The 25,335-nt window shown below is 47.5% G+C and overlaps 1 protein-coding gene across 4 annotated transcripts in view; it reads left to right on the top strand.

Annotated features, from left to right (window-relative positions):
• The window catches only part of pard3aa (par-3 family cell polarity regulator alpha, a), a 353,818-nt gene that overhangs the window by 276,107 nt on the left and 52,376 nt on the right, over nucleotides 1-25,335 (top strand). For all 4 annotated transcript variants that reach the window (XM_079755248.1, XM_079755251.1, XM_079755250.1 and 1 more), the window contains one exon: nucleotides 7,181-7,522. In XM_079755248.1, coding sequence (XP_079611374.1) covers nucleotides 7,181-7,522 — 342 coding nt within the window. The remainder of the gene's footprint in view (nucleotides 1-7,180; nucleotides 7,523-25,335) is intronic.

The following is a 25,335-nucleotide window of genomic DNA, read 5'->3' on the forward strand; positions in this document are numbered from 1 at the left end:
TAAACCCACCTGCCACAATCCCCTGCCCCCCCCCCCCACCCCCCCATCGCCGTCGATATTCAAAAGCATCGGGGTTTAGTGGGAGGGCAACAGCTCAGAAATCCATTAGTGCTCGTCTGTGTGTGTGTTTTGTTTTTTATTTCATTGTGTTTTTTCATTTCGGGGGGTGAGGGTTGGTGGTGTCACTGCTTGTCTGACACCGCTTTTCAAGGTAACCGATCTGATCTTTGAACACCCCCAACCTCCAACCCCTGCCCCAGACAATCAGAGAGACACACACACACACACACACACACACACACACACACACACACACACACACACACAAACACAGTTGTATGGCCAATCTGTGAGATTGATCTGCAAACAAGCCGGGTGTGAGGGGCGGATCTTTATTTTTCGGACTGTGATTGTGACTCTACAGAGTACCATGGTAGCGCTGTAGTTTCAGTCCATGGTGCCACCCAGGAGTGTGTGTCCAGCATCCCCCCCCCACCCCCTGCTGTCACCTTGCTGTGGCACCACAGCCAAAAGTCACCCTGTGCTTGACGCACGCGGCCGCTAATTCTTCATGACGGGAGCTTTTAGCGCTTCAAAATAGGAGTCAGCGGCGAGGTGACGCTGACTAATTCATAAAATGTGGCCTTCTTTAACCTGCAATAAGCCGAAGGCTGCTTTTTATTAAAAATGGTGAACCTCAGTGCGGTTAATTAAGTGGCCTGGCCGTCGGCCTTTTAGGAACGTCCGTATGTTGCATCACATCAAAGCACCTGTTCTCCGAAGTGGCTTCTGGCGTTCCGCATGCTACGAAGATCCTTGTACCTAAAACCCGACGATGGAGCACTTTACAAAGGCATCGGCGTGTGAGGTGATTGGGTTGTTCGTCGGCTGTAGACGATGAGAAAGGCGGATGCACAGCATGTTGGGAGTGGTGCCTGGTGACCACGCCAGGTCCACTATCTGCTGCTAGTTGGTCAGACCAGCTGTCTGTCTGTTGCCCCCCCCCCCGAACCGTCCCACAGTGCTGGGGGGCCGCAATGGCTTGTTGGTTGCCATGCGCTGTGAAGACCACAGAGGCCGCTGGACTGCATGATTGGCTGATGGAGTGGGGGGGGGGGGGGGGGGGGGGCGGTGGGCTTGGCGAGGAGACAATTGCTGAGGACGATGTTGAAGGTGTTGGAGCAGCCCCCAGAAAGAGAGGGCCAGAGCTTGGGAGTGTGTGTGAACGAGCGAGTGTGTTTGTAAGTGTGCAGACGTACATGTGGCCATGTATATGTGTGTATAGGTGCACTACTTTGTGTGTTTTAGTTTGTGTGTGTACACATCACGTAGCTGTTTGCAACATTTCCTCATCCTTAACTCTGCATGCGGTTACCCTGAAGCCATACTTTCCCTGCCAGAAATGGGACGGGGGGGGGGGGGGGGTAAACACACAAAGAGCAACCAGACAATGATGCTTCTTCATTCTGCTCCTGCACCTGACTCCATTCGCCAAGCTTTCCTCCTAGCCCTCCTCTTTTTTTCAAATCTGGTGGCTGATTATGATGTCCATTCTCTCTTATCTCTCAGACTGTGTGTTACCAGACCTCTAATCAACTGCCTGCTCACCACTGCCACTATGTCTGTTCCTCTTCCCCCAGATAAACACACACAACAAGAACAACAACAGATGTTCTGGCTCGAGTTTGTGACCAAACTCTTTCTCCTTTTTCTTGTTTTCTTCTTGTTCTTTTTGTTGTTGTTGTTCTTCTTCTCCTTCGTCTTTTCAATCATTCATAGTGTGTCGCCGCATTAACTTTTACGCTAAAGAAAAACAAGCAAATGGCATGACTCTGTGTGTGTATACGTCAACTATGATCCTGACAAGCCAATTTAACCTTTTTCCAGTTGCCACCTTGAGTTTTCATTCTCCATGAGCAGCAGAGAAGTGGCTCGCTCAGGAACGTCTGCCTGCCAAGGACTGGGGAAGTTTAATTAGAACTACAATAATTGTCTTCCAGATTTTCCTACTTCCTTTCTTTTCGCTTTTTTCTTGTTCACGTGTGTTCACTGATCTTATCTTTCTACTATGTCAAGCCATCCCATTATTTTCAGATTCTATTTTAGTCCAATTTGCATAGCGAGTTCAAAGCGCACACAGGCTGATTGCGAAGTGTGATTACATTTGTAATTATATTGATACCTACAGCAAGCTAATGCGATTATTAACACTGGGAATTAACACTGCAGAACTCTGGACAATTATCTCCCTGATTGCATTATGCTATTATGGGCCCAGCGTTCACCCTTCAGATTGGTTTTGTGCAGGAGTCTGAGCAAAGACAGCTGTACGGCGAGTTATTTGGCCAGTATTACAAGTGTAATTTTCTTCTGCCTCTGTGGTTTGATTGGATTCAGGGATATCTTCGTCCCGTCCCCTCTGGTGGCACTCCCTGAACAATGGGGAAGTGCTTTGATGAAGAGGAATTGGAAAGAGGAAGAAAATAAATCTATTTGAATCGGCATGCAGCAAACAGATTTAGTTTTGTCCGCTGTGTTCTAACAACACATATTGAAGAGGCAGGCGTTCAAACTTCTGAGTGTGTTGACTTTAAAATGAGGAGGCTGGAAGTACAGGCTTCCTATCACACACACACAAAGAAACGCACACACACACACACACACACGCACACCACATAGTTGTACACATATAGCTGCTTACACACACAAACACACACACAAACACACACAGACAAACATAACACAAACAACCACACACACATATACTTAGGCGCACATACACACACGCGTACACACACACTCTCACGCACACACACACCCTGCCATCCCTGGGGTGAATGAAACATTGACAAACATAGAAAAGGGAATGCGCCGGCTTGTTCTGACCATAATTAATTCAGAGCCCTGAGAAACAGTGAGATTTATTCAGCCCCGGTAGATAGGCCCAGTGTGAGCACACGCCCGGCCGCCCCTGGCTCATAACACCTGCACCTGGAGCCGCAAACAAACACACTGCATTATGTTGGCTGTGTGTGTGTGTGTGTGTGTGTGTGTGTGTGTGTGTGTGTGTGTGTGTGTGTGTGTGTGGTGTGTGTGTGTGTGTGTGTGTGTGTGTGTGTGTGTGTGTGTGTGTGTGTGTGTGCGTGCGTGCGTGTGTGCATATCTTTGGTTTGATTATATGTTTCTTGGATTGGAAGATCTAGCTAAGCAGTAGCGCGCGAGGGGGGGGGTGGTGCAGTACTGGATATCAGGCTTGCTGGGATTCGTGGGAGCAAGGCCCCGCGCTAAGTTTATCACAGGCATTTTATACAACAGTTTATTAGTTGTTTGTTAGCAGCATTAATCGACAACAGATTATGATTTGTTTAATCCTTTAATTGTTTTGGCGCCGCCAACACAAATAGTTCCGCAACTGGAATGGGACGGGACTGTTGCCGAGCAACGCAAACAATTTCCTGCACACAAGCTTGCTACTTTGTGTAGGTCTACACGTTACCGCAGGCCAGCCGCTCTGTATCGTGTACAGTCAGACGCTCCATCGTTTCCCGCTTAGTGCTCCCCTCCGTCCTCTCCCGGACACCAATCATCATGTCAATAAAAAAAATGTTATTGGTGGAAATACGTTCATCTTTGTGGTAGGAAATTTGTCACCATCTAAGATTGATAATGCTCGTTAATGTTATTAGAACACCTGTTAAGAGGAGTGATACATGTTTAGAAAAAGGTCTATATATAAAGCACTCTATATCAGCTCATTCTTCTCCAATCAGATTGGGCAAGAATGCCTCTTGCCCAATCAAACTACTTAGCCGTAACTAGCTGTTGCATAATGTACAATACACGACGGCACAGCCGGCAGAAGTTCCAATCAATGTTACTCTCTTCTGGGTTCAATTAACTTAGGCAGAGTCTACCTCAGTCAAGTAAAGGTGAAGAAAAAACACCCTAAAAGGAGCGACCGTCCCTGAACGGTGCATTCATTAAATGCTCCCAAACAGCGTCTCCTCCTTCCCTCTGCTGAGGGGGAGTGCAGGAGGACAGGAGACAGGCCAGTAATTGCTGGGCCTGTGCAGGCGTAATGTGCAGAGTGTGGGCAGCGCTTTCCCTAATTTGAACATGCTGGGTCATTAATTGGCTAATTGAGTATATGTATACACATGGCACTGCTTGGGCGGTGGTTCTTAGGAGGAAAGGGAGGGGGGGAAGGGTGTAGGTTAGCTGGGGGGGGTGGAGGGTTTCACAGAGGTGGCATATTGCACAAAATGAGAGCAGTAAGTAATGAGTAGCGGTGAACTTGTGGGACCTACCTTGCGCGGCAGAAAGAAACACAAGAAGCCTCTTCAATTAGAGGCAGGCTTGTGAGGCCTCGACACCCAATGCATGCAGACTGCAGACGCGCTTTGGAAAAGGACAGGACGTTTGTGTATGTTGATCGAAGACACGCAAGGCAAAGAGGTGATGATGAAGATAATGATCACGGTGGGGAAGATGATGGTGATGGTGGAGGATAAAAACGCTGATAAAAGCAGACTTGTTTTCTGTGCTTAGTGGATTTCTCATATCACCGGCATCGTTCAAACATGTCTGATACGTTGCTATTAGCAGAAGTTACGTCAGACTCCTTAGGCTTAAAAGCTTGCCTCTCTCTCTCTCTCTCTCTCTCTCTCTCTCTCTCTCTCTCTCTCTCTCTCTGACACACACACAGTCTATTCAGTTTGCTGTTTATCTCTCTCCATCTGTCTTGCTCTCGTTCCCACTCCACCCCTCACTCTCTCCCACTTCTCTCTCTCTCTCGCTCTCTCTCTCTCTCTCTCTCTCTCTCTCTCTCTCTCTCTCTCTGGCTGTGCAGCACGGTGTGTGGCAGGTCTAGCCCATTATCTCATCGGAAATGTCAATATTGCTGTTTTTATGAATTTGATTAGTCCATAAAGCGCCGGCGGGTTCTGCCGGCCGGACTGGGCCCCTGGGAGCGTGCGGTAACGTGATGGTCTAGCCTTTCCTGGCAGGGATCTGACATCACCTCCCGACGACGCGACGAGAGACGCCGTACAGCGCGTTTCATAATCTTAAATCCACAGGACAGTGTTTTCTTTCGTCTTCATTCTAGATCGACAGCGCGGTATGTGAGACGCGGGGTGCAATAATATATCTGTAGTGACACCGTGACCGTGGCCATGCAAAGAGAACTCTGTGCCGCAACCCATAGGGTTATGCAGGGGATGCAGACACACACTCAACCGCACACACACGTACGCACGGGCGAGCACACGCACATACACACAAACGCACACATGAATGAACGCACACACACACACGCACGCACGCACACACACTCACACACACACACACACACACACACACACACACACACGCGCGCGCGCGCGCGCAGATACATACACACACGCACACAATTGCACATGCACACACACAAGCAGGATCAAGGTTCCATCAAAAGCTCATTCCAAAGATAATGCCAAGGAAATGGGATTTTGGGGTTGACTTAAAATAACCACGGCGGTCTATGGATGGGATGTGGGAATTGGGTTAATCTGCGGCTGAGAAATGGTCATTGTTTGAAATGTGATTACTGTTATTAAAATACACAGACACGAGAGGGAGCTCGGCTGTGTGGTGGGTGGCGGGGGGAGGGGCGGGGGATTCATGCATAGCCTTACGCTGTCAATCATCCCTTGAGGAACCTGTGCAAGCGGTTGATAGGTCAGCTATGACCTCAGGTAATACGAATGCCTCACTGTCACACTGACAAGGCACACGCGCAAGCTGTGGGGGTGTGTGTGTGTGTTTGTTTGTGTGTGTATGCGTGTGTGTTTGTGTGTCAGTTGAGCCCTGTGGCACCACATCTGGAACCAGGGAACACACTGGTGGCCGTTCCCAGGGTCACCACAGTGGGAGGTCAGCCTCATACACCACCCCCCAACCTCCAGGCATCACACACACACACACACACGCACAGACTTCCCCTCTGCATTGCGTATCTTCTTTTCCTTTCCTGCTTTCACTCTCTCCTCCCCATTCTCCCTCTGTCACCACCCATGATCTACCCCCCCCCCCCCCCCCCCATCTCTCCTTCTGTGAGCCACTGTCTCTCGACAGCAGACTGACGGGGGTCCACGCGGGCCCACCTCGTGAGGCAGGAAGGGCTACTGAAAGACCCCCTGCTGTGTGGAAGTGGTCCCGTGGTGTGGGGCTTGCATTTGAGACAGGATCGGGGGAAAAAGTGTGTGTGCAAGAGGTGTGTGTGTGTGTGTGTGTGTGTTTGCGTGTGTGTGTGTGTGTGTGTGGTGGGGGTGATATGGTAGGCGATACCATCGTCTCCGAGTTAAGCCTGACTTCCTCATATCCCCGCTGCTGCTGTGCTGGGGGTGGAAGGAGGTGAGGTGTGTGTGTGTGTTGGGGGGGGGATTTTATCTTCTTTGAGCCTGATGGATGGATGTCTGGCATTCAAATAAAGTCTAAATGGGGAGTCATGCTTCTCGTGTGAATTGTATTACTTTTACTTTTTTTTTAATACAGAACCTTGCCTGCCTCCCTGTCTCTTTATCCCCATTTTCCTTCTCAACAAAATCTATCTCTATCCTCCAACCTTAATCTCTCTCTCTCTCTCTCTCTCTCTCTCTCTCTCTCTCTCTCTCTCTCTCTCTCTCTCTCTCTCTCCATAATGTCCTCTGCTTCACTGCTCCTCTACCAAATGATACCTCCACCGCCCGTTTCCAGAAGTTCAGGCCTCCTACTTTGTTTAAATGTAAAGTTTGAATACGTTCACTGGAGGTCTATAAATAACGATGCTCCAGCAGTTATTGCATCGCAGCATCCAGGTTCTGTTCCCCTGTACGGCGGTCTCCGTCTGTCTGTCTGTGGTTTCAAACTCACAATGACTGCCTGTGTGTGTATGTGCCTGTCTGTGGGTTTATGGACGTGTGCGTGTACAAACTTGTGTATGCTTGTGCGTTTGTGTCTGTTTGCCTGTGTTTTTGGATATCTGTGGGTGTGTATGTGTGTGTGTGTGTGTGTGTGTGTAAGGAGTTGTGTGTGTCTGTTTGTATACGGAATTGTGTGTTTACGGATTTGTCTACATGAATGTGCGTGCGCGAAATGTGCGCGTGTGCGTGCCCACATACTGACGTGTCTCCATGTGCGTTCCCCCCCCCCCCCCCCCCAGGATACAAGCCAAGACGCGGGAGCTGCGGGAGCGCCAGGCGAAGGAGCGGGAGTACGCCGAGATCCAGGAGGTGGGCGGCGGCGGCGGCGTGGGCAGTGGCGGCGGGGGGCGGGGCTTCAGCTCGGACGAGGAGCACCCCTACGCCGGCATCGGCTCGCTGGACTCCTCGGTGGACAGTGGCCACGCCGACTCCCTCAACAGCCACCACCACTACCACCTGCCCCAGAGCCCCCAGATGCCCCGCACCATCCTGAGCCCCCCCCGGGACCAGCCCCCCCTGGAGGCCCTGTACGCCCAGGTCAACAAGCCCCGGGGCCGACGCACGCCCCCCAGCCAGGACAGGTAGGAGCCCCCCCCTGCTCAGGGGGCCCACCGGGGTTGGGGTTGTCTACTTGTTATTTTTGGTTGAGCCCTGGAATCACTATACACTCATAAAGCGCCGTTTGTGTCTGCGTGTGCGTGGACGCGTAGTCACGCGTCCACGCACACGCACACACGCATGCACGTGTGCACACATGCATACACACACTGAAGGCTTCCAGATAGGAATGGGATGTCTTGCTCATGGAGGGCTTTTTTGGGCCTTTATTGACAGGACAGTGAAGAGAGACAAGTTAGAGAAGGGAGGGAATGTAGCATTAGCCTGTGCAAGCCCATGTTTTATTTGCTCTGGCGTATGCGTTTGGCTCCCCTTCTCTCCTGATTCCCAGCAGACCTGGCCTGGGTCGTGGTCAATCGCAAATCGCATTGTTTATCTACTATGGACAGGTATGATACGATGCTAGAGGAGCTCTCTATGGGAGGGCCGTTGGGGCATTTTCCTAAGCAGAGGAATCATACCAGCAACCAGGCAGACCACACAGGGCTGCCGCTACCAGCCCACCCACACACACACACACACACGCACGCACGCACGCACGCACGTGCACACACACACACACACACACACACACACACACACACGCGCGCACACAAAGCACACCCATCCTAGCCGGTGATTATGCTTCACCTAGTGCTCAGGTAATTTATACCTCATCTATAATGTATGGGGTGGTGGAGCAGCTGTATTTGTTCCATTGTATTGTGATGCATGATGCATGTGATGCATGGCTAGGGAGGGGGGCGAGCCAACACTAACTAAATGCTACAGTGCCTATTATATGTCTGTACTGTCCCATAAGGCATTGGGAGAATAATCTTTATGTTATTCAGTATTCAGTGAGTAACCTAAAGGCTGTGCCTGTGAGTTTGTGTGTGTGTGTGTGTTTGTGTTTGCTTGCCTGTTGATCTCTTTGTGTTTGTGTGTGGCCGTGCCTTTTAGTCCTTGTGTGTGTGTGTGTGTGTGTGTGTGTGTGTGTGTGTGTGTGTGTGTTTGTGTGTATCTCTGTCTGTGTGCGCTTGGCTGTGCCTGTTGCGTGTGCATGTGTGTGCGCGTATGTGTGTGTGTGCGGTCGTTGTGTGTGTAAATGTATTATCAGATAGTCCTTTTTCATTAGCTCTTGATCACAAGTAATCCTGCCCATCCCCGTGCGGGATTGTCTTTCTTTTTCCTTTTTTATTTTCCTTTCCAACCGCATCTCTTTCAATCCGTCCTCTTTGTCCTCATCATCTCTCCCGGTACGATGAGGAAATACACGACAACAGCAATGACTTCAAACTAACCAGACGGGGCCTTCGGTCTCCCCCCATGGCTGTCCTTGTCGATGCCCGACAGGATGAAACAAATTTGACATCATTACTTTGTAGTCATGGCTATGTCGGTTTTTACAAATCCTACTCTGCCTCCTCGGTATGTCCCCGTCGGTGTGCTGCCGTCGCTCTGGGATGGCAATTTATTTTTCACATTAAAAGCGCCGCAATTGGATTTGTAAGTAAGGGCAGGGGGGATGAACAATAGCGGGGTCGCATCACGTGGTGACCCCGGACACCCCTCCCCCGGGTGCTTCCACAGTCACCCAGTGGGTCATTAATGGACCGGATAATACCTGTAATACCCGGCTGCTGTGATTGACAGCTGTCACTTGGGGGGCGTCGTGACCTTTCATCACCATGATCAGCCTGAGAGCAGTGGGTTGCACATCCCGGTAGGTGAGGGAGGGAGGAGCGAGAGAGAGACAGCGAGAGGGAGAGAGACATAGAAGAGACTGAGAGAGAGAGAGATAGAAAGAGAGAGAGTACAAAGCAAAAGTCTCTGTGGGTGAGTGTGCGTGCACATTTTTAAGAGGATCTGGCAGGAAGACTCTTCATCCTCTATATTAACCCCCCACCCCTTCAGCCCTTCTCACTCCTAAGCACACACGCACAAACACACACACACACACACAAACACACAGCCACTCACCTCTTATCCATACCCCTCACGGGCCACAGTGGATATCACAAGGTTATCTGGCCTTGCCAATAGCCCCGCTAAATCCATGCACCGATACAGCTGGGGGCTTAGCTAAAGGCCATGGATCCATAGGTCTGAAGAGAAGGTTAGCTCCTGGAGATAGGGCCATATGTTTCCTCAGGATGGGTCCGTGTCCTCACGTCTGCCCCCCCCCCCCCCCCCCCCCCCCCCCCCCCCCCCCCGAGCTGATGTCTGCTGATTAGCTTCGCAAGTCAGAACATTTTCAAAAAATAACACACAAGCGGCTCATGAGCTTAAGGTTCACAACCAACATGCAGATTGATGCTTTGACGGTCGATTTCGGTGATAGGGTCATGAGTAGAGACAAGAAGACATTCACTGTATCACTGGTCACAATGGGGAGAGCTACCTAGGACTTCAGCCACTTGTTTCTGAAACTTATCTGACACAGATGGAAGCAAAACAATAAGATGAATAAGATGAATATAAAGCTTTGTGCTGAGTGTGATGTTGCAAATGACTGTCAAACAACAGAAAATGAAAGAACCACACAACCATGTTGTTTTAATGAGCTTACAACTTGGAAATGTTTTATTATTTTGAGTGAAATTAATACATTATCATATTTATTAGGTGTCTGAAAGTCATCAGTTTGTCTCGGTTGAACAACAAAAAAACTAATTTTTGTCTGGTTTCAGAGGCTTCACGGTAAATATAGAAGGTTGCCTTCATAGGCCTGTTTCAAGCACGACGTGACGCATCTTAATTAGACCAGACACATTATTTGCCTGAGGGATGCGTGCCTTGAGCGGTGATAACGTTGAACGGAATTTAACTCGCAGGAACCGGATTAGCTGTTTAGCCAGCGTCTCCCGCGCTTTTAATGTGAAAGCTGCACCACTTGTTCGACACTGTCAATTTTTCCGTTATGCTAGTTTTTGGTTTTTTTTGTAGCTCCTTGCCCCTTCCCCTATCTTGTTTACGCCAGCCTGTTTGCACGGCTGTAATATTTGTCTGGGTGCCTTTTGAGATTAATTATATGCACTGGTTTCTTATTTCGCTCAGAGGCTTGCTGTTTTGCGATTTTATGAAAAGGAGCTTGAAACACATTCAGATTCAAGTCTGCCGTCATTTTCGCTGTCATAACAAACATAAACAGTCATTTGGGTTTCCAAATTAAACTTAATGGAACTTTCAAAGGCGAATAACAAAAGCCTGACGCCAACAAAGTTCATATCTCAGAGCTGCTCGTCATATTTAAGAGGGTGGAATTAGATTGGACTGCAAAACTATTTGTTCTCTCTGCAGAGATAAGAAGTACTTCCTGCTATAAGGTCAGGAAACAGGAAGGGGAGAAGGTCGAAGGATGGAAGACCTCATTCTTCTTTCATCAGTCAGCCTTTAGAATAGGGAGAAGAACAAGGAAGACACGCAGATACAATTTGGGAGCAGATAAGTTGGCTTCTGATAAAACAAAGCATAACATAAGATAAAAATGCCTTTTTGTATCCTGCTATTTGATGAGCTGCAAGAAAAAGAAAAATAACTCAATTGCAAAGTGTCACATTGGAAAAAAAAAAGAATATGGTGTAATTTAGCTATGTCAACAAACACAGATAACACACAAATGCACACAACACACACAGAGCCTCTGTAATGAAAAGCATTATTAGCATGTCACCTGGGGTGTTCACCCGTCTCTTCCGAACCGGCGATGCTGCTTTCTATTGTCATCGCCTGTGTGGAGTGACGGGCCACAGTAACGCGAATGGCCTATGGAAGTGAACAGGATTAATATAGCTTGCGCTGCCTGGGGACGATGTCATCAACTCATTACCATATGACCTCTTAAAGCGTTGCTCAGCAATACAAACAGCACACTATAAAAACCTGTCCCATGAGCCATCAGCCTGCGATGCCAGCCTGACGAATCACTTAATTACATTCACCCAGGGGAACATAAAAAATGCAAAATGCATTTGATGTCGTTTTTGAAGTCTAGTGCTTGAGGATTTAAAGAGTAATTCTTTGTAATGAAAGATGAGGAATGAATATATATATTTATAATACGTCATATATTTATAAGAAGTCTATACTATAGACTTCTTATAAATATATGTATTATAAATATATGGCACTCTGTTCTATAGACTCTAAGGAACAGAGTGCTGCGTTAAAACATTTAGATGTTAAAACAATGTCCTTCAATACATAGCATTCCATTGAATTGTGATTATTGCATACATGTGTTTTAGCAAATAAATGAATCATTATATTATGAACTGAGCCAAGATTCGGCTGTGGATCTAATATCGTGGACATTGTAGTGCTTGAGAGCTCATACTACATCGTCGTCATTAGCACAAAGAATGTTACCAAGAAAAGAGAGGAGGCCTTTTCTTTGTAGTTCTTATCAACCAATTAGAGGCACTAATCACGGGCACTTTTGGCTAATACGGCTGTGCTCTTTAATTCATTCAATGGAGACCACATGCGTGCTGTTGGCATTAATAACGCATTCTGGCATCTCGGTCTCTGTGTATGCTGTACGTTTGTTTACACACGTGTGCGGTCAGTTTCTTACTGTAATAAGTGTTGTGATTACTCGCATTAATTATGCGAAACGGGTTCCCCTAGAGTCTAAACTCAGGATGTTTGTCTGACATAATAAAGTGGAGGAGTCTGCAGATGGGGAAAACAGTGTGTGTTTATGTAACTTAAACGGAGTCTCTGTTTGTTTGTATACGTATGTCTGTCCGTTTTCTTGACCACCGTTCATCCGATCGACTTCATGCTCGGCGGCCGTGTTGCTGAGTACTGGAGGACGCGTGTTGTCGAGCGTCAAGTTGTTCGGATGAGCTGCTTTCGAGATGGCTGTAAACAGCAAGACCGGGGAGAAGCAATCAAACCCTAGTAGTGCACTAGTAAATATTTGAACGCATACAAATATAAACTCACTCTTCTCGCTAATAGACTTTGAGTAATGGAGGCATAATGCTAAGGTCAGCGGGTCTATAAAACTGGAAGGAGTTGAGCGTGTAAAACCCTGGCAGAGATGAGGACCGGCTAGTCTCGATGGGGATCCGCCCGCCTCCCTGTATCAGGTTTTATTGCGTGGGCCACAGCACAGCACTGTACTACGAGGCCTAATGTGGAGCGTTTATTGCTCACTGTCGCTCTACAGACGCTAACAACGGTAGCGCTGTCTTTGAGAGCAGAGTTAAACCGGTAAAAACCGAAAGTCTGGAATTGGAACGAAGCTTGTGTTTATGTTCGCATTTTGTGAGGACCTAATTTAAAGCAGCACTAAATATCACTTTTCACCCTGTAAACCGGTTAATTACGCTTATTTTTGGCAGCATGTTAGCATGGATAGCGAGGCGTGAAACTCGCTAAGAAAGTGGGTTTTGTTTACTTCACCTTTAAAAAAAAAAAAAAGTGGTGCCGTGCACCCTGGCACAAAATGAAATGACCTCATTTTTAGACAGGCAGCCGACATGTCAACCTTTTTCAATCTCGTCGAGGTCCCCTTGGGATTTCTTTTTTTTGGGGGGGGAGGAGGAGTCGTGACTGGGGCTGGATGCTGGGTTTGGGAGCGACAACCTGACAGCTGCCGGGCTCCGGCGGGATTTGTGGGGCGCGGGCGTGAAACAAAGCATCACCTTTTGAAACCGTGTTTTGATTGACTGCTGCCCCCATTATGCAGTCGGGTCTCTGAAAGCTCCTCAAAGCCTCGGCTGAGAAGGAGGGATCCAGCAGAATGAGAGAAGGTGAGAGTGAGGGAGAGAGAGAGAGAGAGAGAGAGAGAGGGGGGGGGGCAAGAGAGAGACCTGGGACAGAGAGAGGGAGACATGAAGCTCACTGAGCTCAGCCCTGCAAAGCCCTTGAAGTCCTTTGCAACTCAGCAGCTCCTGGGAGCCTTGTGGTGCACGCAAAGAGAACCAGAGAAGAGAAAGGGGGTAAGAGAGAGAGAGAGGAGACAGAAAGAGCGCTAGATCAATAGATCCAAACCTAAAGAAATACTCCCCTGTGTTGCCCCCCCCCCCCTTCCTTTTTCCACACTAAAAACCAGACAAAACCTCCACTTTGCATGGTCTTGAAATTGGATTATGAGGTAGCTAATGCATTTCCTGCGGCTGATAAAAGGTCAGGCTTTTCATCTTGAGAAAGTTTGTGAGGATTTCTTACACCCATCCGTCTTCAGCCCGTACCTTCGAGCCCTCTGAGGTGGGGAAATGTTAATCTGGGTACGAGAAATGGACTTCCGTTAGAGGTGTACACCCTGAAAATGTGCAAGTGAAAAAAACAACACCAACAAAAAAGTACATTTTCATAGCATCGGGCGCTACCAGGCAACAGTGTAGAGGTTTGTACTGTACTGTTGCCATAACTACTGTCTCCATGGTACTTCGTACAATCCTTGTCCATCGCAATCCTCAACACATAATAGTTATTTCTGTATAAATCAACGGTTTGCACTTTAGTCTCTTGTGATTTGTAAATAGCATCCATTGTTTTACTTGGGATAAAGCCCCTTTAACACATGCAGTGCAGTCTTCAACTGAACCCGAAACTACCCGGAGGAGCTGTATGTAAGAACGCAAACGTCCGAATCATTTGGGAAGGACTTTAACCAGATTTTCCCCAGCCAGCTCCACAGAACAAATTCTGTCGAATGCCCAAATTAAATGAGCCGTGTGTTAAGACAGCCGGTCATTCTCACAGCGACTAGATCCTTGTGTACACATTACGGTGTGGTAGGTGGCGGTGAAGACGTTTCTATTGCGTGACGGGCCTGAATCCGTAAGAATTTGATATTGCGGGGACATCCAAACACATTTAGTATAGTAGTACTCTTTATTGAGGATGAGTCTGTAGAACCGACTCTTGGATTTGCTGTAAACAAAATACTTTGATTTTTGCGCTTTACTTTTGCGTCTTGTCCTCACTTTTGCTCTACCCAGACGCCTCCTCTCAGCTAAACCAAACCCAGTATCTAAGAACACAAACTGACACAGACAATCTCCTATTATGTTATGTTCAACATTTGTAAACGGGCAACTCCTCAAAATGTCTGGACCCGATTCTCTGCATAGTTTCGAGTTCATATCCGAAAAGCTAATGATTTATTCTAGGAAATTAATTACTGTACACAAGCCACACAATGAATAACCGCGATGATGCTGGAATGTGGCCATGGTACAGTATGATGATCTTTTAAATATTCATGAGCAATAATGTTCCGTCTCAATCCACCGATCCTTAAACCAATCTCGTATGAATGCTTTGTTATTGCTCGCAATCACGTGAACAGCCACCCTAATTAGCCCAACAATCAACAATCAGTCTCTGTGAGATTTATCGTCTTTGCTTTTCTTTTTTTAACAACCAATCAAAGAGAGATTAACATCCTCCGTCCTGGCGATGACAACATCTGTGGCTTTGATTAAATCCTACGTCTTAATAATTCATTGGTAAACAAATGAACCTCATAGGACCATCGCGTCAGCTCCGCGTCCTCAATAACTCAACTACTGTGTCTTGGAACAAGACTTTCTCTTTAGACTCAAGCCCTCCAGGGAGCCACAGCTCTCTATCTCTCTCTTTCACTATCCATGAAGCCAGAAGCCATTATCAAGACACACACACACTTCACGCTGATGTTCATTGTAAAAGCACCACACACGTTGCTTATATGTACCTATTGTTCCCCAATCTTTTCCCCTCCCTGTCCCCCTCTGTTTGCCTGTCACCCGGTTCGCTCTGTTAAACAAGACCTGATGTTGGGCCGTGGTGCCCCATGTGTTCCCTGGCGCGTTCCTCAGCCCTTTGTCTGGCTCTGACATCTGGAGGCGGCTCCCGTGTGTCCCGCCGCTGTCCTTGTTCGTGTGCGGGCGTGAGTCACGCAGACGAAAAGTTAGCGGGACTATTCCTTTGAATTAGAGTAAAGTGAATGGAAAAATAATGACGAAAATGCACCTTGACCGTGGAGCCTTTTCACCGCGCAATTGTAGCAGGGGGAACACAGCATTGGTCCCTGACATATACATTTGGTAGGTAAGCAGGTGTTTAATTGATGTGTGCCAAAGCACCAGCCATGGTCAATGCGCGTTAGCCTCACTATCCGTGCACTATCCGTGCCCTGGTATATAAAGGGAGCCTACGCATAATTAGTGTTATGAGTGACACCTGTGTTTGTCCTACGATGATACCTCTCTGAATAGGGTACAGGATGAGGCAGGATGTCTGCTCACATCAAGGCAAATGTTACTGAGAGAAGAGAAAGTTTTGCCTGTTTGGCCTGAACGACGAACTGGACAACGCTAGGAATGCTGGATATTTTAATCATTGACCTCAATAGAGTCAAAGTCAACCTATACATGAATCAACTCCTTTTCACACCAACATATATGTAGTCAAACTTGCATCCACACACACATTACACACACATACCCTTTCCTCCCTTTATTGCGCTATGCTGATAAAGCATGGGGGCCAAATGCACATCAGCCTTATCAGAGGGGCTTACACCCAGATAGCACTGTGTATCTCTCAGGCGAAGCAGGGGAATTATCTTCCCCCATGGTCTTCCTTCATTTTTTATTTATTTTTTCCTTTATCCCGGGCTTCAAGGCAGGACAGTGTGTGTGTGTGTGTGTGTGTGTGTGTGTGTGTGTATTGGGGGGGGGAGTAGTTTCTCCATGTAATGGATGTGATGAGAGGGAGTTGAATGTAAGGCAATTTATCCTCATTTTATACCATTACATTAATTTAAGAAAGCAGAGAGAGAGAGCGAGATAGAGAGACACCGAGACACAGAGAGAGAGATGGCTGGGGGTCAGGGAAGAGGGTTAAAAGTGGGCCACCAGAGACAGATAGACCGGAATGGATCAAGCTGATTACAGAAGCGAGTACAGTATGCATGTTTTTTATCAGCAGGCCCTTGCATGTGGGGGAAGGGGGGGGGGGGGGGGGGGGGAGCATAATGTATTCATAGCAGAAGATGAAAGGGAGAGAGGGATGCCCACAGACAAAGCAGGGGGAGAAAAAGATTTGAGGTTGCTGGGTGAGGCCGGTATGAGCGGCCCCATCTGAGATGAGCACCAGAGGGCAGTTTAGATTGAACCAAACTCAAGGCTCACCCGGGGAACCCAGATCTTACCCGTACATCCTTGCTGTTCTGCCTGTTAATTTTGTTCCTTCCTATTTTGGGTGCCTGGAAGCAAATACAATCTTTTTTTTCCATTAAGGCCATGCTTTCCCTGCGCATATGCGATGCAGTCCTCTCATTAAAACCTGGTTGAATAGATCATGGACTGTTTGGTATTTCTTGACTTAAAGTTGCTGCCAGTGATCCTTGCACAAAACATAGGCCAACATCAAAGGCGAGTTATGCGTCTTTGTATTAATATAGCATGTTGACTTCCTCCCTGAAAACACAGAGATACACACACAGGAACATGGCGCACACAGACACACACAAACCCAGACATACACAGACGTACCCGCACACACACACACACACACACACGTACACAAACCCCTGAAGTTTTACGCTGGATGCTAACTAGACTCTGTGATGTCTGTTCTTCTGCTATGCTGCTTGATGCTAGCTTCGCCCCATCGGGCAAATACTCTCCACCAGAATGAAATATAAACTATGAGAAGGAACAGACCAACGGAGAAGTCAGAACAAGAATACGGATGAAATTAATGTATCCATGGACCTAAGAACAACTAAGAGAGGACCGCCGAAAGAGGAGGAAAACAGCCCCATCGTTGTGGTAATGATCACAACAGCATCCCATAATGCCACTGCCTCCGCACCAAAAAGACTATGAAAATGAAACCTTTACTAATCAAGCTGGATGGGGGACAGGGCTATATTCATCACGGCTGGGAGCCAGCCATTTGGAATTATGTACAAGGTAGGCCACATAATTAAATTTACCTTGGACCACATCGAGCCAGCCATCCAGAGGTAGAAAACATCATTGTCAGCTCTCTCTCTTGTTCTCTCAATCTCTCCTTCTCTCTCTCATTCTCTCAATCTCTCTCTCTCTCTCTCTCTCTCTCTCTCTCTCTCTCTCGATCGTTCTTTTAAGAGGCAATAATCCTCTGTCAGGCTTTACCATTGTCATTTCAAATCCCCTGCGCCTGTCTTAAACAAGTGCCCAACGGCAAATAGGATCTCTGCGCAAGCCTTTTATAATTACGGCGAGTAAGGAAGGTACTCACTAAGTCCACCGGAATGGGTCATCACACAGTAAAATGTGTTTAAAGGTTGGGTGATTTTGCGTAATGAATGTACCTTTAATAGTATAAACTTTGCTTTTTGCAGTTAAGGATTTGTTGCATGTTAAAAAAGTTAACCTAACTATTTTTCCCACGTTTCTATCCTTTTTGGCCGCTGAACGAAAAGCAAGGCTACACGGACAATAGCAAATACTGACTGCTTGCCTTGACATTGACAATGGAAATATCAGGAAGAAGTGAGGTTTTTGAATGACTAGGAAGAAGTATGGAAGGTTTGTCAGGATGTGATGTGAATTTGAAATGCTTTGGGTTCCTTGCTGATGAAAACACTGGCCCCCATAGACCTCCTCTCATGTTTTATATTGAGTCATGAGAGCATGCGTGTGATTGACTCTGATGTCATCATCCTCTTCTCTGGAGAGACAAAAAGCACGCAGCACCTGAAAATGCGCTGGGTTCTCCTCTATTGTCTTCTGGCTTACTTCGATTTTATACAATCACTCATTCACTCACTCATCTTCTCGCTCTTTCACTCCCTCATTCCCTCATTAGTCATTCACTCACTTACATATTCACTCATTCGTTCATTCGCTTTTTCACCCATTCACTCACTCACTCACTCTTATTAGCGCATTCCCTCCTTTACTTCCTCACCCACTCACTCACTAACTCACTCACTCAATCTCTCACTCGCTCACTGTGTGGGCCGGAGTGTCCCGCGTGCACGTGTGCATGCTGGCACGCCTCAGCCGTAACCACTGTGAGCCTGTGCGTATCAGATATCGGTGCGTGTCAGAGCCCTAATGACCTGCGCTCATAGGGAGTACATGGAACCCATTTCCTGGCCATTACCCACTTAGTGCTCCCTCCTGACAGGTTAACGAGATTTATATTAGGGATATTATGGCAGAGGGGCCCCGGGGCCAGCGGTCTCCGTTCAGTTGCAGCGGCTCCGGGGGATTCTGACGTCAGAGGGGACGGCACCAGGGGCCTCTGTTGGAGCCCGTCGGAGCCTCACCGCTGCGGCCCTGATGAGGAATCACAGGCGCTGTAAAAAGACCAGGCGACTCATAGCGCCATCGACTTTCTTGAAATAAAACCAAAGAAGGGAGGTTATCCCCCCTAACGGCCTTCCTGATCCCCCCCTCTCAGGGCTGCTTTAATGGCCTGCATGATGTCATGGCAAGGTGACCCCCAGGGCCAAAGGTCCTGGAGGTCCCAGGGTATTTTCACAGGGAACTAAAATCCTCTTCCAGGAACCCCCCCGCCCCCTTTGTCAAGAGTCTGTTAGCGTAAATCCCGCCATAGTTAGTGTGTGCCAGAGGGATAGATGAAAGGCAATTATTAGGAGGATCGCGTTCTCAGCCTGGGTTGTGTGTGTGTGTGTGTGTGTGTGTGTGTCTGGGTTGTGTGTGTGTGTGTGTGTGTGTGTTTGCATGGCTGTGTATGTGTCTGTATTTGTGTGTGTGTGTGTGTGTATAAGCGTGTGTTTGTCTGTGTGTCTGTCTGTGTGTGTGTCTGTTAGTCTGTGTGTGTGTCTGTTAGTCTGTGTGTGTGTGTGTGTGTGTGTGTGTGTGTGTGTGTGTGTGTGTGTGTGTGTGTGCACATTTGCGTGCGTGTGAGTTTGTGTGAAATTTTAAATATACACACCTCCCCACAACACGGTTGGCGGTGTGGGGAGAGAACACGATCTGAGTGAGCGAGCACGTCCCGGAAGCAGCACTGCCTACGAGGTAATTAAACCCAAAGACATGCACTTGTCTTGTAGTTATAGTGTATAGTTGCCATTAAAGGTCCAACCACCACAGGGAATGCCTCGGGTTTCTATGAAAGCCTAATGGTGTTTTAGTGGTGGCCCGGGACATCAATTAAAAGTCCATAAGTCGTTTTATGACCTGATGTAGGGACCCCCCCCCCCCCCACCCCCCCCCCCCCACGATTACCGTGTTATGTAGAAGTAGCCTATGGTTTATGGTTATTGTGTTTATTATGGCTGCATGGCATTGCATTACACTGGTGCAAAGGGAGATTGTGAGTATGAGTGTTTGTTTGTGTGTGTGTGTGTGTGTGTGTGTGTTCGTGTGTGTGTGTGCATGTGTACGTAATGCTATCAGATTGATGTTTGTGGGTATGTGTGTGTGGGTTTCCGATTGAGCTTGTGTGCGTAGTGCTATCAGATTGATGTGTGTGTGTGTGTGTGTGTGTGTGTGTGTAGGCCCACCTGTTTGAGTTTGTTTATTGCATTCTGGTTGAGTGGAGGCTTCTGGTTGCTATCTGAAAAAAAAAAAACTGAGGCCATAATAGTGAGTGAACTGCCTGTAGAGTAACACGCCAACTTGTAATTCTCATTTGGCCCAGAGCTGAAGGCATGACCACAGTACCATATGGTTGAACCAAGTGCCACCATTAAGCGTTCTTTTACTTCTACTCATGGGTCCAGGGGAAGAAATGACGCACTTTGATTATTAAGCGGTTATGTCACCATGGTGCCCGCATAATCACAGTCATTCCCTCAGAGGCTGATTTATGTTAGTGAAGAGGGTCGCACAAGCTACTAGCCTAGCACACCGACCTCCTCTTAATCACATGCTCGGTGTGTATAGGTTGTCATCACACGCTGCTGCTGACTAAATAAAAAGAAGCATAACCTGATATTTCCAAATTGATGTTTGATAGCGACAGAGAGGGGATTATTCAGATAGGCTGGGAGGGGGGGTGGATGGGTCGGTGACTTGGCAGAGAAGGATATTGTTTGGTGCCTTGTGTCTTGTGACACACTGTGTTTCGTATTCATTCTAATTCATGGTGGTGTAATCGTCCCTCTCCCTACTTCGCTCTTCTGCTCTCATGTGAAAACCATTGCCCTCCATTGTCTCCCATTTTTCTCCAAATCCCATTTCAGTATTTTTTCCGTATTATTTGTCTTAATGTCACTGTTTCTTTCTCTCTGTCTCTCTTTCTCTCTTTCTCCCTTTCTCTCACTCTCTATGGCCTCCATTTTAACACACTCCTCTCTCTCTCTCTTTCTCTATGACCAAGCATGTGCTACTCACTCCAGCACTAGTGAACATTCTCACTAAAGCACTAATTTATCTTAATACAGAGGGGCAGCCAGAGAGAGAAAGAGAGAGAGAGGGAGAGGGGGAGAGGAAGTAAGAGAGAGGGAGAGCCAGTGGTCGCTTTCCTCCTCTCCTCGGCTGTGTTTTGCCCTAATAGCCTCTCAGCTATTTCTGGGACCCTTTTTAAAAGTGTGTGTGTGTGTGTGTGTGTGTGTGTGTGTGTGTGTGTGTGTGTGTGTGAGTGAACATTTAGGAGTTTTTTTCAGCAGGTGGAGTTTGTATTTGTGTGTGGGGGGTTGAGGGGGCAGCTCTCTAGCCAACATACACAAAGGAGGTATACACACACACACACACACACACGCACACGCACACGCACACACACACACACCACACACACACACACGCTAACTGTTGCCCTTGGAGACGCAGTGGCGGACAGTGAAAGAATAGTCCAGCAATGCTCACACACAACATGCACAAACATGCACTCTCATATCGTACCCTAGGCCACAGCCATGTCTCTGCTCCCCCCCTCCCACCCAACCCCTCACCTCACCCCTCGCACTCCTGCAGCCCAGCGCGCTTCGAATGTGGGCCATCCAAAGCTGATTAGTCAAACTTGTGATTTCCAATTTCAGACCCGAGACACAAATCCCACACTTAATATTCATGCCTCTCTCCCTCTCTCTCTCTCTCTCTGGATCTCTGTCTCTCTATGTCTCGCTTCCGCTCTCTCTCCCGCTCTTTCTCTCTCTGCATCGACTCTCACTCCTCTCTCCCTCTCCATCCCTCTCTCTCCCGCTCAATCCCTCTTTTTTTCCGCTCCCTCTCTCTCCCCCTCTCTCCCTCTCTCTGTATCCCTCTCTCTTTCTCTCGCTCCTCTCCCTCGCCGGAGGTTGTTGTTGAAGGGAAAACGGTTGACTTTAATCAGCTTAGTCGGAAGGATGGAAGAGAAGGAGAGTGAAGAGGAGGGGGGTGAGAAAACGGAGAGGAAAAGGGAAGGAAGGGTGGCAGAGGAAAGGAAGCGAGCGGGAGCTTGACACGCTGATAAGATAGCCAATCTCGGGGCTTTCATCCCAGAACACACAGGAGAGCTACACGCCATGTTTGTATATTATCCTCTGTGTGACGTTCGGTTTAGCTGTGTTGTGTAGGAACCTTTTCTCTCGCTCTCTCTCTCTCTCCCTCTCTCTCTCGCTCATATGCCTGTTCATATCCATGGCCATGGTAGCTGTCTTTTTGCCTGCCAATATTTGTGTTGTGTATGACTGTGTGCATGGTTTTTTGTGTTTTGTGCTCATGAGTGTGTTTGCTTATCATGTGACGTGTTGCATATGCGTGCGTGTGAGCACATATGTGTCTGTGTGCCTGTGTGTGTGTGTGCATTTTCACACGTTGACGCAAGTGTCTGGTGTGCGTTGTGTGAGTGTGTGTCCTTGTCCCAAACGTGATTATGGTTTGCATCTGACAGACTTCACTTCTATTTTGGTCGGGAAGACTTTAGCGGTACAGAGTGTATGTGTGAACTTCTCCTGTCTGCGTCCTTCCGCGGACTAGTCTCTGTGTCACGGTGTGTCACCATGGGCATCTCTCCCACACTGGCGGGAGGAGAGCTGAGTGTCCTCTCCTGTCCTCCCTCCTCATAACCAGACCGTCCGTACCTCCACCTCCTTCCCAACGCCACTTACGTTTTTTTCCTCTCTTCTTACCTCTCTCTCCCTCTCTTTCCCTCTCTCCCTCTCTCTGCCTCCCTGCCCTCTCTCTCTATCTATCCCTCTTTATTTCTCTCCCTCTCTCTCTCTCATCCCCTCTCTCTCTAGTTCTCTCCTCTCTCTCACGCACTCCCTCGCTCTCTCCCTAGTTCTCTCTCTCTCACTCACCCCTCTCTCTCTCTCCTCGATCTATCGCTGTCTCTCGCCCTAAGGATCTGAGGATTTTAACACATTGAGACCAAAGCCGCCATAACTTTTCATGAGTCTGTCAGGTGCGGAGGGGGTTGATGCACTCGGCCACGCAAGGGGTGACTTATACCTCTTGGACACCTAAGGAGAGGCTGCTGCAGCTGTGTGTGACTGTGTGTGTGTGTGTGTGTGTGTGTGGGGGGGGGGGGGGGTGGGGGGGGATGTTTAAGAGTGGGGACGGGCTCGTGGTGGGGAGGGCGGTCATAATTTTCTCTGCAGGGACTGGCTCTGTGTGTGTTGTCACAGATATGAGTCCCATAAAGTATAGCTATTCTCCCTGTCACTGTGGTTCACTTTCAAGGAACTCAATATTTAATTTCATTTTGTCAGTTATTTCCCATTTCTTGGTTTGTTTTATTGTAGTATTCCAAGATGGTTGTTTTTTATTGTAGTCTGATTTGGTTTTGTGTTTCTCCGTCTGGCTTAACAACGAGGGAAGCGCTCACCAACTGGCAGGGATACGGACCTACTGTCGATGTTAATTAGATGGCTCCCTTCCCATGATGCATCAGACAGCAGTCTAGGCATCCAGTCACCCATGGGTGCCGTCTCCTATTTGCTGTTTGCTCCGGCGACGGTTCGCCAAAATTACAGTACAAATCAGTTAAGACGTTTCCTTTTCAGTTTTTCTCATAGTGTGACATGTCGTTACTTTGTGCTGTTAATTGTTCACTCTACCGTTTGTCTCTTATCCAATATTTTAGACAGCACAGGAACCTTAGATAGCCCAGGAACCTTAATTAATTCAAATGAATTCATCAGTGTTAATGTTGATTGGCTACTCATTACACAGATAGTGTTCACAATTTAAATTGCGATGATTAAAAATACATATAATATCCATTTTAATGAAGAAATTAACTTTAAGAAAAGTTGAAATTGGAATAAAAAAAAAACTATGATCAAAAACGAGTGCACAGGATCAATCTAGACAGTAGATGGAGACTTGTTGCATCAGTCGATCTTAATTGGGACAGATCCAGGTCAGGGTGTCTCGTCTCCCTCCCCCAGTTGGAGCGTGTAGATAAATAAGGCCGCACGGACTCCACAGAGATGCCTCCTCACTTCTGGTGATACCGGACTGATCTATGTCCTTCTGGGGGAGAGAGAATAAAGAATGCGCTTTCAGCAGCATACACTACATCTCCGTCCAGGCCTTCCCAACAAATAGCTCCAGGGGTAAGGACAGGTGTGTTACACCGAGATAAGGTGGGGATTGTTTTTAATTCGCCACAAGGGAAATGTGAGTACTATCAGGTGGGAAAACGGTGGGCTATATCTTTTGTATGCATATTTGATGATTAAGTGAATATTAGATTACAAGATAACATGGGATTATCACATAAAGTAGGTTGAACACGACCAACAACGGACATACTCATTACTGTGTTTTAGAGGGCATAATGATGGCCTATCGTTTGCTCGTATTTTTACATTGTTCCCTGGTAAGCAGAAGTTCTAGATAATGGTAGTAATAGGCAACCGATACAGACCCACTGAGCTGATGAGAATGAATACGTAAACCCTTCATAACAACAGGTTTCAACAGATACTCGGTGTACCTGTTGTTAGATACCTACCTTGGATACCTAAACCACTAGACATATCCTCTATGCTAATTCTTCACAATAATGGTTTCTACTGCATTAGCTGTTGTAGCTGTACCATTATTGTAAAGTGTTACCAAATCGTTTTGTGAGTTTGCTTCCTTGTCTCTCACTCTCAACAACCTTCTTGACAGCTTGCAAACTCCAGTTGCTGGCAGTCTGCCAAACATTTGGTATTTTGACCGATTTTTCTTTCTTTCCTTCACTGAAAAACTAAGAACACCTGGAAAGACATTCTTCCCGACACACCCTCAAACACTTAAAATCACAAATACACACACACACACACCCGCGCGCGCGCACGCATATCAAATTTCCCTTTCCAGTCCCAACCGTTTTGAGTTTTGGTCCTGATTCTAATTTGGTCCTGTGCTTAAATTACAACCAATTACCATTCCAAGGCAGCTCTGGTACTTTTGTCTTCTCTATATACTCTACGCCCACTTCGCCGCCCCCCCCCCGTCTTCTCTCTGTTTGAATCGTTCGGCTTACTGCTCTCGGTTTCGGAATCCTTCTCTCTTTCCGGTCTCTGGCAAACTCTGAAATGTACGCATGAGCCATGCACAATGCACGCACACATATACACACAAACACACACAAGCACAAACAAAGGAATACACACACACAAACACGCAGACAGACTCACACACACACACACACACAAACAAGTACAAACAGACAAAAACACACACACACAACACACACACATACATACAAAAGCGTGCACACATGAAAACACATTCGGCCCTGAGGTGTAGCTGTCAATCACCCATCAGGCTCCCAGGTCAATTTGCCAGGCTGCCAAATGTGTCGTCTCTATGTGTCAAGGGCCCCTCATTATGGGCCAAAGGCTAAACCAAGGAATAGTGAAGGAGCTTTCCTCTTCATTATTTCCAGTCCCTGGTGACTGCCTTACCTC

This window comes from Pollachius pollachius, assembly GCF_949987615.1.
Source record: "Pollachius pollachius genome assembly, chromosome: 17".
Taxonomy (NCBI): Eukaryota; Metazoa; Chordata; class Actinopteri; order Gadiformes; family Gadidae; genus Pollachius; species Pollachius pollachius.